Below are 13,752 nucleotides of genomic sequence, written 5' to 3'. Positions count from 1 at the left end.
CATGGTCCATCTTCATTACGTTACTATGAAAAACATTCATATGCTTTTTTTTTAGATAATGCAAAAAATAATAAGAACTAAGGTTCCATTTACTCCAGAGATATTGTTATTGAATATATTTCCGAAAGACTTTCATAAAGCGGATAGGTATTTGATTGTTCATTTGTTGACAGCTGCAAGGATTTTATATGCTAAATATTGGAAAACAATGGAGACTCCCAACGAAACAAGAATATGTGAATAAACTGTTTGAAATGGCTGAAAATGATAAATTGACATTGGAGATGAGAGCTAGAACAGAATGGACTTTTCAAAAAACTTGGAAGAGATTTTATGACTGGTATAATATAAGCGTAGTAATTTGATGGAAATTTGAGTACGCAGAAAAGATAAGCTAGTAAAATAGACAATGAGATTAGAAATGTAACAAATAGATAATTGAAGAACAGAAAACGGAATAATCCTCCTGTAATATGTTTTATGTTTGTTAGTGATAGTTATGTGTTGTTTGTTTTATATGTATGTCTGTAGTGTATAATAAAAAAATAATAAAAGTGTACCTTCGGGTACTTAAAAAAAAGAAAAACATTCATATGCTACAAAATATGGGACTCTTATCTGAAACACTTTAATTTTTTTCCTCACATCATTGAACTGTTTACCTAGAAGAATGTGCATCAGGTGTTATCCTGAAGGCTTGGTGTAGATGACAGCAGCTCAGTACATGTCAGTAACTTAAAAGTCAAATTATTTAAAAAGTAATACTAGTAATTGTGGCATTTGAGTAAGTCTTTAGAATGTGTGAAGTGTTTTCTGTACAGTAAATCCCTACAATCTTATATGATAAGTATTATGCTAAAACTTTAATTGTATAGCATAACTGGCCTGCTGCTCTCCAGTTTGGTGTAGTGGTTAAGAGTGGCAGACTCTAATCTGGAGAACCGGGTTTGATTCCCCACTCCTCCACATGCAGCCACCTGGGTAACCTTGGGTCAGTCACAGTTCTCTCAGAGCTCTCTCAGCCCCACCTACCTCACAGGGCATCTGTTGTGGGGAGAGGAAGGGAAGGTGATTGTAAGTCACTCTGAAACTCTGAGTGAAGGGCAGGGTATAAATGCAACTCTTCTTCTTCGAATGAACAGATCTTGAAACATTTTGAAAAATGTTCAGATTAAGATTTGGTGGACATTGGAGAACTGCAGTTCCTGCTGTTCTGCTTGGTATATAATAATATTCTTAAAATGGCATATGCACTAATAGTGGTTGACATGAAGTAAATAAACTAAAATGAAATTAATAAATATGGCGTAAAATAAAGTAAATGATTTGGCTAATGCTAAAACAGTATACTCCCTTGTAGATATGCTTGGTTTTATTCAAATTATTTTCCCTCCCTTCTCTCATTACTGATTCATATTTTTCATGGCAGAACTATGCACATACAGAGAGCTGATAAGCTCCCCCTGTGCTTTTTTTTTTTTAATGCTTGTTGATGGGAGGATCTTCTCCCAGGATTCCTGTACAAGTGAAGAGGGAAGAAGCTGCTCAAAGGCACAGTTAATTTATGTGATATTTGTGCACACAACATTCCATCCATACCTTAACGGAATACCAAGATTTTTGGAGCAAAGTCTGTTTACACCTGTCTGCCTGCCGTAGTGGAGTGATCACTTCCTAAGCAAAAATATGCCTTGACTTACTTCCCCCAAAGCTAAGAAGTTGTTGTGGTTTCTGGCTAAAAAGAGGATGGGGAGATATGTGCATGGTTGGTAGTGGTGGCTTTTCCTCTTCCTCAGCAGGGCACAGCAAACAAGATACCCAGTACTTGTGAGCTGCTCCTTTTGCCTCAACTTGTGGTGGTCTCTTGGTGAAAGCTTCCGCAGGATACCACAACAAGCAAAAGCAGACTCTGATAGCTCAGAGACATCAGTATGTGAATCAACTGATTCTAGAGTAGGACATTGTTGAAGTCTAAGTAAATCTATACTGCTTTAACATATAGTAGCTCTGTTTCCTCTCATTGGACCATCTCTATAGTTAGAAATTATAATAGCATAAGAAATCTGTCTCCATTGATGCCATTTCCCCCTGTGCCTTGTTTCAGATTTCCTGGAGGTTGCCTGTGACATAATGGTAGTACATGTAAACTTAAAAATTGTGTGTGTTAGATCAGGTAGGGCTATTGTTTTATAACTTAGTTAAACAGCAAGACTGTTCTGGAGCTGTTAGGCTGCCTATCCTTCTGAGACATCATAATGTTAAATGGCTGTTAAGCTACCTGTTAGTTTTATGAGAAAGTAATGCTGTTGGTAATGCAGTTGCCTCTGACTTATACCAGTGAAGATTTTAATGGACCTTTATCAATGAGAGACTGTTGGGGAATCCAGTGTCCTTTAATTATGTATAATTGTATTCCAGTATTTGAATTTTGAAATGCGCATAAAGAAAGGATCTTGTATCTTTATAACATTGGACTTGATGGAATTGTCATATTGAAATAATACCAGGAAGGAACTGTTGGGATATGAGCTATAGCAGTACATACACCTGATCCTAAACAGACTTTAAAGATGTCAGCTCCATCTATTTCAGAGGGAAGTATTTGTTTGGAACTATGCAGCTTGAGGGCTGCTTCCAATTTAATGTTTAATGCATAAATCCCTGGAAATACCCTTGGGCTGTATTCCTTACCTTATTTGTGTTTTTGGCTTTTTGGCAGAATGCAGAGTGCCTGTAGATCTTTTTCCTCTTTTCACTTGTTCAGTAGTAAACTGTGTCCCCAGAGTACAATCAGCTACCACTGCTGCTTTCTGTGAACAAATGAGTATCCAAGGTAAAAACACAACAACCCCAGAAAACTGTATTTTGCCATTGGGATAGTTTTCCTACTGGAAACATATGGGGATAAAGAAATACTGCAGGGGTTCTTTAAGAAAATGGCAATCCAGGGAACCTTTTTAAGTGCTCTGGAGAGATGTAGCTCTTCATGACAGACTGAAGGGTCCTCCTGACATTTTGAGTATTTACCTCACCACAGAGAGAACTTTTGAGGTAGGCAAATACCCCAAGGTAGAAAATTTTTAGAAATTATTCATTTCCATTCTTTAAGTGTTCCTTTGAAATTTGTGAAAAGTTTGTTAGCTGTCTCATAATGGCTAAAGGAGCCATACTAGTGTAAGTTATTCAATATGCAAAATGGAATGATGAATCTAGAGAAGAAACATTCTGCCTCATGCCAAAGTGTGTTTTCAAGCCCGGGGTGTTATAGGACTTTGAAACACAATGATTTCTCTTACCACAAACAAACAATTTTATGGGACCCTTTCTAACCCAAAGTACGATGGAATTTGGTTTGGGGTAGAAATATGCCCCAAATGCAACATGTAATCCTCCCCCATAGTGTTAGAGTTCTAAATCATCACTGTTTGTGGAAGTTTCAGTGAAATTATATAAAAACAGCTTTTGGCAAATCAGCAATTGATGTCTGATAGCTAAATGTGTGAATTGGCTGCACTGCAAAATACTGCATATGTGATGACACTGGCGGACTGAAAGTTCTGTCTCTGGTGGCTCTGATGTAACAACAAACGATGAAAGCCTAGAGGAGCCTCAAGTTTATGTGCTTCATCCTTGATATTGCGCTGCTCAATAAGTGAAGGCTTTCACCAATAAATCATAACTTGTTAGGTCCGCATCAAGTTGAGTTTTTCGGTCTTCCCTCTAAAGCAGAATACCAAACCATGGTAGGTCAGGCATGTTGATAAAGCATGGTTTGCCATTGCAGTGGAATGCAAGGGGACAAATTTGCCTCATGATCTCCTAAGTTTAATCACAGAGGACAAGCTGATGTATCTGAATCATGACACAAACAATCTAGCCATCACTTGGTGCTGCAGTTGTCATTATTTATGTAGAATTTTTTTGTTCTGCCTCTCTGGAGAACCTGCTGGAGGCATCATGTATATATATGTGTGAAGCAGCCCCAAATAAGCTCAATAAAGTTGGTGCCTTTCTGTTAACAAAGGCTCAATGTAGCAGAATTTGGTATTGATGGAGATCTTTGTTTCCTATTTTTCCCTCTTATTCCAGCCTTTGTGGTTTAATGTCCAAGGCCGCATGAAGATGCATGGGTGTGACTTCATGGATGCCATTAAAACTTACTTTTTTGGGTATGAATTTTAGTCTAAAAAAGCCAAATGCCACTGAATAAAATGGGGTGCCTTTTTATTGTACTGAAGTTATATGCATATAATGGAATGTATTACAACAGTTCTTATTGCAGTGTTAGAATCTGGAAAAATACATAGAATCCACATAATTTGAACTACACCTACAATTAGCTTACCCAGCACAGAAAGAAATTCCCTGTTCTTGCCCTTGTGCTTTCCATAAGGACTATCTCCAAGCAATTGCAAATGTAACTGGGGAGTGCTCAGTTCTCTTGGTGAAGACTGTTTTCTGTAGAAAAGTAGAGATTGGATACTCATCTGATAATTTGTTATTAAGGCTTATTTTAAAATAGATAGGGTGGACCTTGTGGATTTGTTCCACTTACAGCAGCACTATCACTGGTGAAAGAGGCTCAGAAAGGCACTATCAATAACAGAGCAGATCTGAGATATCCCCTGTGGGGTTAAAGCATCTTGTCAGAACAGCATTGACTTACATTTTAGGTGCGGATAACAATAAAAAACTTAATATTGAAGAGCAGTGTATATAAAGTAACAGTGCAGCCCATCGCTGCCCTTTCCTTCGGATCCAGCACCAGCATCTTACTAGAAGGGACTGCTGTCTTTGAACACAAGGTGCATGTGTGTGGTATCTTTACCCTTTTTAGCCTTTTATATTTATATATGTGGAGAGAATGGTTTTTGGAGTTCATGGCTAGAAGCCATGCTTTTTTGGGACGATGAATGGAATTTTTGAGTTTTTGCCCCCTTTTGTCTTGAGTAGCAAGAGTCTTAGCGCTCTTGCATCTTTGTTAGTACCTGAGGAAGGTAGCTGGCTGTCCAACACAAATAAAAAATTCCCTTACATATTCATGTATAATTGAACTGATTTCTGGCCAATGAATGCAAATTAGGCTAAAATCCTAGATTTAGAGACATCAATAGCAAAAATCTCCACTATTTTAACAGAGCAGGACTTTATCATTTTTTCTGGTAGAGGTTAATCTATAAGTTCTTACATAAATGATTTTACTACATAACCAATATTACTGTTTGGAGCAGTTCTCCAGTGCAACCCTTGCCTTATTTGTAACTACATTTTCCAAGTAACTCAGAAAAGCTGTTTACAGTTTAAGTACCTTTTGTGGAATCTTTGTATTTTAAATAATGTCTAGTATATGATCCTCCCCCAGAACATTTTTCTGTTTACTGGATACAGGTATCCCCTTTCCCAAAAGGGGGGGGGGGAGGGAGGGAGGGGGGGAGAGAGTGAGAGAGAGAGAGAGGTGATGGAGTTCTTACAAGTAACTGATAGAGAGACAAGAGAATTGGCTTATGGACACAAACGTAAATAATGATTGTGCTGTTACTGATGTTAAATCATAGGCTTCATTGTGAACAGTGGACATATACAGAGAAATTTTTGATAGGAGAATATGAAAGCGCTTGACATCTGGCAAAAGAACCTTTTTATGTATTAAAATACAAAAATATGCTTTGTTGAAGGCGTAAAGAAAATAACTTAAACCAAGAAGCAAGGAAATTCACAATTGGGACGGAAACTCCTTATGCTAGTCTGTTGCAAGAATGAGGCCCTAGTCTGTCTCCAGAGGAGTTAGCACAGAGTCCATCAATTTTGTTGGAAATTGTGTGAACAAAGGAAGGTAAATGGAACAGAACTTTCAGAAATGCATCATCACTGAAGTTAAGTCTTGATAACTTTGTGTGTGACCTGCACCTCCATTCTAATACAGTGGTCTGGATCTAAAGAGCTACTTTAGGCTCACGTTGTGGGAGTTTTGACTTTAAGCTCAGACCTACCCATAACATATTATAAACTACGTTGGCAACTTCCCACAGTTGCAAAAGTATTTTGCCATAAAACATGGGAGTAGGTAGGGTCCTCTTCAAAAACAAAACAAACAAAGAACAGGATCCCAGGGCACGCTTGGGTGCACAGAACTAACACATGAAGCTGCCTTATATTGAATCAGACTATTGGGCCACCAAGGTCAGTATTGTCTACTCTGACTTGCAGTGGCTCTCCAGGTTCTCAGGCTGAGGTCTTTCACATCACCTGCCACCTGGTACTTTCATCCGGAGATGCTAGGGATTGAACCTGGCCCCTTCTGCATGGCAAGCAAATGCTCAACCAAGTCATGCTCCCCCAATCTAAATAGGTCTTTTAAATGGTAGTGCCATTGAAAGAGGGGTTATTATCAAGTAAATTTTATTTTAGATGAGCCATTCAAGCATCAATCATTAACAAGTTAACTCTGTAGTGTTCTGATAGAAATAATTGGCCTGATGCATTTCTCATGCCGTTGAACTCTTATCCACTGTTAAGTGATTAGAAGCTGGCTGTAAGCTGATGCATTTCCTTCTCCCCATTCTGGCACAAATTCCTTCTTTCCTTAGCTGTTCATTTTTAACCAGACCACCATACTTGCATGAACACTATACAGGGTTCCCACACTTAAGAGTACAATCCTGTAGAGTTATTCTAGTCTAAACCTTTTGAAATCAATGGATGTAGACTGGAGTAACTCTGCAGAAGACTGTGCTATTAATAACATAACCGTAATTAAACACTGATACATTTGTAATCCATAGTTAAAGCCAACAAAGAAAGGGTGGTAGGAATTCATGCTAAGGAGGAACCGTGAGTGCCCACATCTTGCTTCTAATTTCTTAAGCATGGATAAGAGATCAGCAGTATGACTTGAGTGCTGGTCACTGGAGTTACTCTGGCACATTGGAGTAATTAGGAGGAGGAGGAGAAGGAGATTGGATTTATACCCCGCCCTTCACTACCCAAGGGTGTCTCAGAGCGGCTTACAATCTCCTTTCCCTTCCCCTCCCCACAACAGACACCCTGTGAGGTAGGTGGGGCTGAGAGAGCTCTGACAGAAACTGCTCTTTTTCAAGGACAGCTCTTATCAGAACTATGGCTTGCCCAAGGTCATCCAGCAGGTGCAAGTGGAGGAGTGGGGAATCAAACCCGGTTCTCCCAGATTGGAGTCCGCACACTTAACCACTACACCAAACTGGCTCTCAATTAAGCACTTACCTCAGAGCTACCGAGGCTATAGAGAATTTTGAGGACTGGCTTAATTCCCGGAGCACAAGTCACTGAAATTGCTCCAGTGTAGATTTCAAGACTGGTTGTATTTTGTCAGCATGTTTAAATATTTCCAAAGATGTTTTGCCTAATGATTAATGATGGGAATTTCTGAATATTCCTGCTATTGTAGATTCAAGTTGTATCCCCTCTTTCTTTCAATTTTAAACAAAAAGTCTTGCTATTTAAATAAATAAGGCACCGATAAGTATGTTACTCAGTTTCCAAAGATCTTGACACTACGAGCATCTTAAAATGAAAACACAATTTCTTACACATGTAACTATTTGCTCATATCAAATGGCAAATAGTTTATATATAAATTATAGAACCATTGAGTCAAAATCGGTGATAAATATCCTATAATATAATGTGCATTTACTAAAATATTTCTAAAGTATCTGTATGAAGGATCTTGGTCCTTGCATAGGAATAACTGCCACAGTGCTCTAATCTGCAAGCTGCTATAGACTGGCCCTATTGGGATAACTACGAGGAAGCATAAATTGAGGATTGTGGCCCAAGTCAATACATGCCAAATCCTATGCATGTTTACTCAGAAGCAAGTCTTGTTTTACTCAGGGAAACTCACTCCTGAGATAGTATGCACAGAACTGCATAGTGTTATAACCCACAAGGCATTATAAACTGGCCCCATAAGGTCTGCTCTTGAATAAGTGTGCTTTGAGGATTGTGCTGTGTTGACACAGTCCGTCTGAATGCAGAATTTAGTTCCAAATTACAAATTTTTTTTAAAAAAAGAGGAAATAAAAATCTAAATAACTTAAAATCAAGAACATTTTCTCTCACACTTAAAGGCCTAAAGTATTTCCTCAGATTTGATAAATTGAGAGAAAAGCATTTTTAAAATTTATCAAAATTCAAAACTCCCCCCAGTAAACTCCTGAAAACATAGTTTTAAACTAACCGATAACGAAAGTACCCTGAACGAAACATTGAAATGGATATCCTAAAGTCCATGTGGAACATTCCCAAATCCTATGTCCGCGGTCAATGGAAGTGTTTTTCTGATGATGAAGAGAGTATTTGAAACCACAAAGTGATTTTTATATGCAGTTAAGACCTTGGGTTTGTTCCTGTTCCAAAAGTTTCTTTACTAGTTTCTCTAAAGTAAAAAGATGTTCATCTACATCTTCTGGCACAAGATCCCTGAGGGAGTTGCAAAGTTCAAACAAGTATTCAGTGTTTCTTCCACTGGGCCCAACTGCATTAAAAATCTGTTTGGCAATCTCTTCTAGAGGCGCTGGCCCGAGGTAGTTAGGGTTTTCACAGGTTCCGATATATAGCAGCACATTGAAGGGTTCCACGGAGGGATCTTTCGGATAGAAAATGACAGTTGTAGTCCTGTAGCCACCCTTCTCTCGGAAGTCAAGATACGCTTTTACTTCACCTTCTTGTCCCAGTGGCAGTTTGTATGCCACACCCCATACACAGCCCTGTCAAAGAATACAACCAGAAAAGTTTAACATGGCCATATTTTTAAAATAAAAAGGTAGTGAAAGCCTTCAAAAGCACATTTTAAATTCAGCATTTTTCTCTTTTCTCTATCCCTTCCCATCAATGATACATGTGAACAACTCTCCTTAATGGATAAGAGATAAGCATATTAGGATACGACAATGTTTCCACACATGCAGGCTCCCAAGTCTGTATTTGATGGATAATGCTGGGGGGGGGGGGGATTTGCAGGTGGAAACTGGTAGAGATGCAAGGGCGAACACTGAATCTTTCCCCCACAGTCCTTCAATTCTGGCTGTTTTCCTCCTAGCCAAGCGTCTTTCTAACCTTGGAGCCCAGCTGGAAGAAAAATAGGAGGTGGGGGAAGAGATACCAGGGGGGAAGGGAAGGATTGTGAGGAAAAGAGCAGTGGGCAAAGGAAGGGTTACAAATTCTCCCCTCAGAATCCTATACCTTGCTTCCACAGCTCTTTGTCTGTTGGAGAGCCTTTCCTGTGCTGTGGAGTGAATTTGCGTGGCACTAGGTGCGTTTGGCTCATTGAAAGTCACTGGTCTTTCATGAGCACAAGTGTCTAGTGCCAGACAAGCATGTCTCACAGCACAGAACTTTGTTGCACCTGTGGCAGCAAGGCACAAATTCATGCCAAAGCTTCTCTCGAGGGAAGCGTAACCAGGAATACAGGGATTTGTTTATCCTATGAAAACTAGTGTGATGTTGTGGTTAGAATATTGGAGAATACTGGAGAGACCTGGGTTCAAATCTCTTATCCATGTAGCACAATGGAGTAATAGTGGGCTAGTAACACTCAGCCCAGCCTACCTTGCAGGGTAGTTGTGAGGATAAAATGAGGAGATTTCACTCTGTACTTGGTTTGGAGACAGAATGAGATAAAAGTAGAATTAAATAGATAACTGTTTGCCTCATAGTGTGTGGTTCTGGCCTAAAATAATACTTGCATGTAAAAGTTAGCTTATAGTGTTAATGTTTATTTTATGCATAGCTATCAAATATTAAACAAGTTGCAAGAAAATCCACATTTCCTGTTTGGCAGATTGTTTAACATCCTGCTTAAGATTAGCATATCTGCATTTAATTTTGCACAAATACTGTTGTTACAAGGGGTATTTTACTACTTAGCATGCTGGCTTCTAGAGCTGGTTCATACGTGCAGGAGAATGAGGTAGCTGAGACTTGAGATGGTAGAATACACGGCACCACTTCCCATTGAAGGTGGTAGATTCCAACTTTGAATATTTAACTGCATTAAAAATCTCCATGCAGGAAGCCAAATAGCATAGCAGGTAGAAAGGTTTTACCCCTTCTTTGTGCTTGCTGTGCTAGTTTTCCATTTGTATTGAGGTTTTACATATGGAAACATGTCAAAACTTGATGCATCATCTGCTTGGTGTGGACCAAATTTAAGCCGCCCTGAGCCTGCCTTGGCAGGGAGGGTGGGGTATAAATCAAACAAATAAATGGCAGGGTAATCTCAAGATTTAAAAATATGCTAATAGTTGTGGTCCCCCCCCCCGTGTTTATATTACATGAATAGGTGAAGATTATTACGGAGTACAGATTATTTTCCTTCATCTAGATTTTGGTTTTTACAACTACAGTAGGGGGAAAAACAAGGCTAACTATTCTGTGCTTATAGAAGCATCTGTTGGTTAGCATAATGGGGTCTAATTGCACAGCAATGTGAAAAACACTTACCAGAAAGGTACAGAAAAGTCACAATGACAGACACTGTGCTGCATTTTGCTTGCTTGTTTTGTCAACTACAAAGGTGACTAAAGTCTATGGCTGCTATTAAATTCATCTATGTTTGCTGCTAGCATTTCAGAAAAAAACTATTGTGCCACGTTGCACTTAAGGATTACAAATAAAGCCTGTGGTATCAGCGAAACTGGAAGAGGGCCAAAGAAGAGCAAGATCAGTGTTATGCAACACCTTCCATATTAACTGAGGTTCTAAATTGGCTAAGAAGAGGATATGACTGAATTACATGCTGAAGAGTAGTAATACCACTATTTAGCATTCATAACATTTTTGAATGTTTGGAGTGTTTCATATAACATGAGGCTCAATCATTCCACTGTATGTATCTCCATATGACAGATACCAGGGGAGGGAGGGGACTGGAACCACGGATTTTCTAATGACAACCCTGTGAACTCAGGTCTACTGGAGAACAGAACTGCAAACTTCCTGGCTTGCACTCTTATGTATGTGCTTGCCTGGTTTGTATGTATTGTCTGTGGACATATTATTTACACGGAAAACATGAGAGAGAGTCGGTGCAGGCTAACAGCCAAAGGCCAGAATTGATATGATGGAACAGCCAAGTATACTTTATTCATGTGTCTGCCCCATTCATCATATAAAGTGAGGGTCGGTTCTGGTTTTTTTACATTCACAGACTCTCCAGTAGGTGTGTGCACTCAGTATATACTGAGCCAGATAAATATCCGATAAATACCTTAATGGTATTTTTCAGGTATTTATTCAGCCAAATATAGATCAGAGGTTTGTATTCGGCTACCGAAGTAGCCACACCTGAATAAAAGCCGATATTATTTGGCTTTTATTTGGGCGTGGCTACTCACAGAGTTGTGCTACTCACCATTCCTGTTAACTTAGCAACTTATTCAGTTTATACCCCGCGTTCCCTGCTGAAGTAGGCTCGGGTTTACCACAATAATATGTACCTCTACCCTACATCATCTTTGATGTATGAAAGGGAATAATGTGATTTATTTATCAACTTTATAGTCTGCCCTTTTTTCTGAAACCTACAGTGGATTATAAAATTTAAAACAATGCAATAGAAACAGTGTCAAATTAGGACAGTTGAGTTGGGTACCAGACGCTATGAGCACAAGGAGCTTGAGGAGACAGACTTCCCTCATCTTCTTGCAGCAGCCAGCTGTAACACTTTTGCACGCTGATACTGAGGGCAGGCAGGGGACCCTTGTGGGCAAAATGCCATGCAGGGAGCGTATACAGTCAGGAGGAATTGTATAAAACTATTATCAAATACGCTCCAAGTAGTCCAGGACAAGGTATACATGAAAGACAACTACTGTACCTCAGGGTCTTCAATGAGTGTCACAACTCTTCCAGGCTAAAATTTAAAAAGATAATAGTATTTCAGAAAAAAAAATTCTTTTTGTCAAGGTAGTGGCAAAAACAGAAACAACACATACAAAATAAACTCAATCCCTGGGGAGTATGGGACCTCAACCTATGACAAAGTATCATTTGCTGTGAGGGAAATGTAATGTTTGATCAAGATTCAGAGGGATAGCAGCAGAGATATAAAATTCATTTTTAGCTGTGAGAGAAGTCACACAATTGGCTTTAAGGACAACAGCTGTGTGACAAACTTGGTAATTGTGTGACCTCACTGAATGCTTATTACCTTGTTCTATAATGGGCCATGTTAACAGCGGCCAGAAAATTGCAGTTTGAAACTGGTGTATCTATAATGCCACCCAAATGCTAATTGTAGTGTAGCATTTGTGTGAAAGTTGTGGAACCACCAACTCCGATCTCCCTTATGCCCTATCTGGACATTCTAAGCAGGGCTGACAGTAGTTTTGTTCACTGTGGTTTAGGAGTGCCCTTGTCCTGGACTAAAGGTAATAATCAGGCCTAACTATGAATCACAGTGGTGAAGGGAAACTTGAGTATAAGGGATAATGCCAGGTTTACAGTTGATATTTATCCAAACTCTTCAGCTCAGTGAGTTTGTAGATTAGGCAGGTAAATGATCTTCAGAGTTCATGAAAAATGTTCTACTTATTTCCAGAAGCCCATGTCAGGTTTGTAAGGAATCTTAATGGTGTGTGTGTGTGTGTGTATATATATTTGCTCGAAAGCCAGTCGAATCCGACTCTAGGGTTGCGGTGCTCATCTCCGTTTCAAAGCCGAAGAGCCAGCGCTGTCCAAAGACGTTTCCGTGGTCATGTGGCCGGCATGACTAAACACCAAGGTGCACGGAACGCTGTTACCTTCCCACTGAAGTGGTACCTATTTATCTACTTGCAATTTCTTCCTTTCGACCTGCTAGGTTGGCAGGAATATATAGGCCTGGGAATAAAAATTTGAAAAAGCAGGATTTTTTCCCATTGGCATTTCAATTTTTCCAATGGGAAATTTTGGGAACCACTTGAAAAAAGCCTCTGTGGCATATTTCCTCTTTTGGAACAAGCGAGATGCTTCTTAAGACAAGGTTTTTCTCACTTAAAAATGTGTAGTGTGAAAAAGTTTGAGGACTTTTTTTTCAATTGTTCCAACACAAAAACTGGGAAATTTGGCAGAGCATTGAAGAAAACATGAAATTTTCGAATGTGTGAACTGCTTAAGATGAGGGTTTTCTTGCTCAACATGAAAAAATCTGTGGGTTTTTTTCCTCCCTCCAATGAAAAAACTGGGACGCTTTAGGGAACTCTGAAAAAAATCTGAATTTTTTTCCCCTTTAGAAATGAGTGAAATTCTTTTAAAGAAAAGGTTTTACTCAGAATATGTATTATGGAATTTTTACTGTAAAAGTCTGCAGCATTAATGATAACACCTATGGATAAACATACAACACATTTTTGTGTACATATAAATACTTTTGGCAACAATTAATATGCTATAGTGTGTTTAATGAGTTCAGTATTTTCAATGTTAGCAAGTTTAATTTGATAACTAAATGTACTAATAGTTTTACCTATTATTTTTCCCTACCTCTCAGATGACAAAAATAAAGGTACTGTGCAATGGTAGCATAGAGTGTAGCAGAATGCCCCTCAAGTGTTGGGTATATTTGCAATTTTTTAAAAATAAACTAGGGCATATGTACCATTAAATTCCATAAATATGCCAAATAGTACAATTTTATACACTAAATAATAAATGATGCATTTTAAGTTGTTAAATCAGTAATTAAGTTTAATTTTGATAGAAATGTTAAATATTACAAATAGTTTTCCCTAC

At 38.8% G+C, this 13,752-nt stretch overlaps 1 protein-coding gene across 1 annotated transcript in view; it reads right to left on the bottom strand.

The window, feature by feature from the left end:
- Positions 1 to 8,240: 8,240 nt before the first annotated feature.
- CHAC2 (ChaC, cation transport regulator homolog 2 (E. coli)) overlaps positions 8,241 to 13,752 on the bottom strand; it is a 15,627-nt gene continuing 10,115 nt past the window's right edge. Inside the window, exons 2-3 of the mRNA XM_015421213.1 lie at positions 11,858 to 11,893; positions 8,241 to 8,747 (exon numbers count right to left, since the gene is read on the bottom strand). Coding sequence (XP_015276699.1) covers positions 8,358 to 8,747; positions 11,858 to 11,893 — 426 coding nt within the window. The 3' untranslated portion in view covers positions 8,241 to 8,357. The remainder of the gene's footprint in view (positions 8,748 to 11,857; positions 11,894 to 13,752) is intronic.

This window comes from Gekko japonicus, unplaced genomic scaffold (genome assembly GCF_001447785.1).
Source record: "Gekko japonicus isolate JY-2015 unplaced genomic scaffold, Gekko_japonicus_V1.1 scaffold261, whole genome shotgun sequence".
In the NCBI taxonomy this organism is placed as follows: Eukaryota; Metazoa; Chordata; class Lepidosauria; order Squamata; family Gekkonidae; genus Gekko; species Gekko japonicus.
Note: the sequence above shows the minus strand (reverse complement) of the source record. Positions and strands in the feature narration are given on the sequence as shown.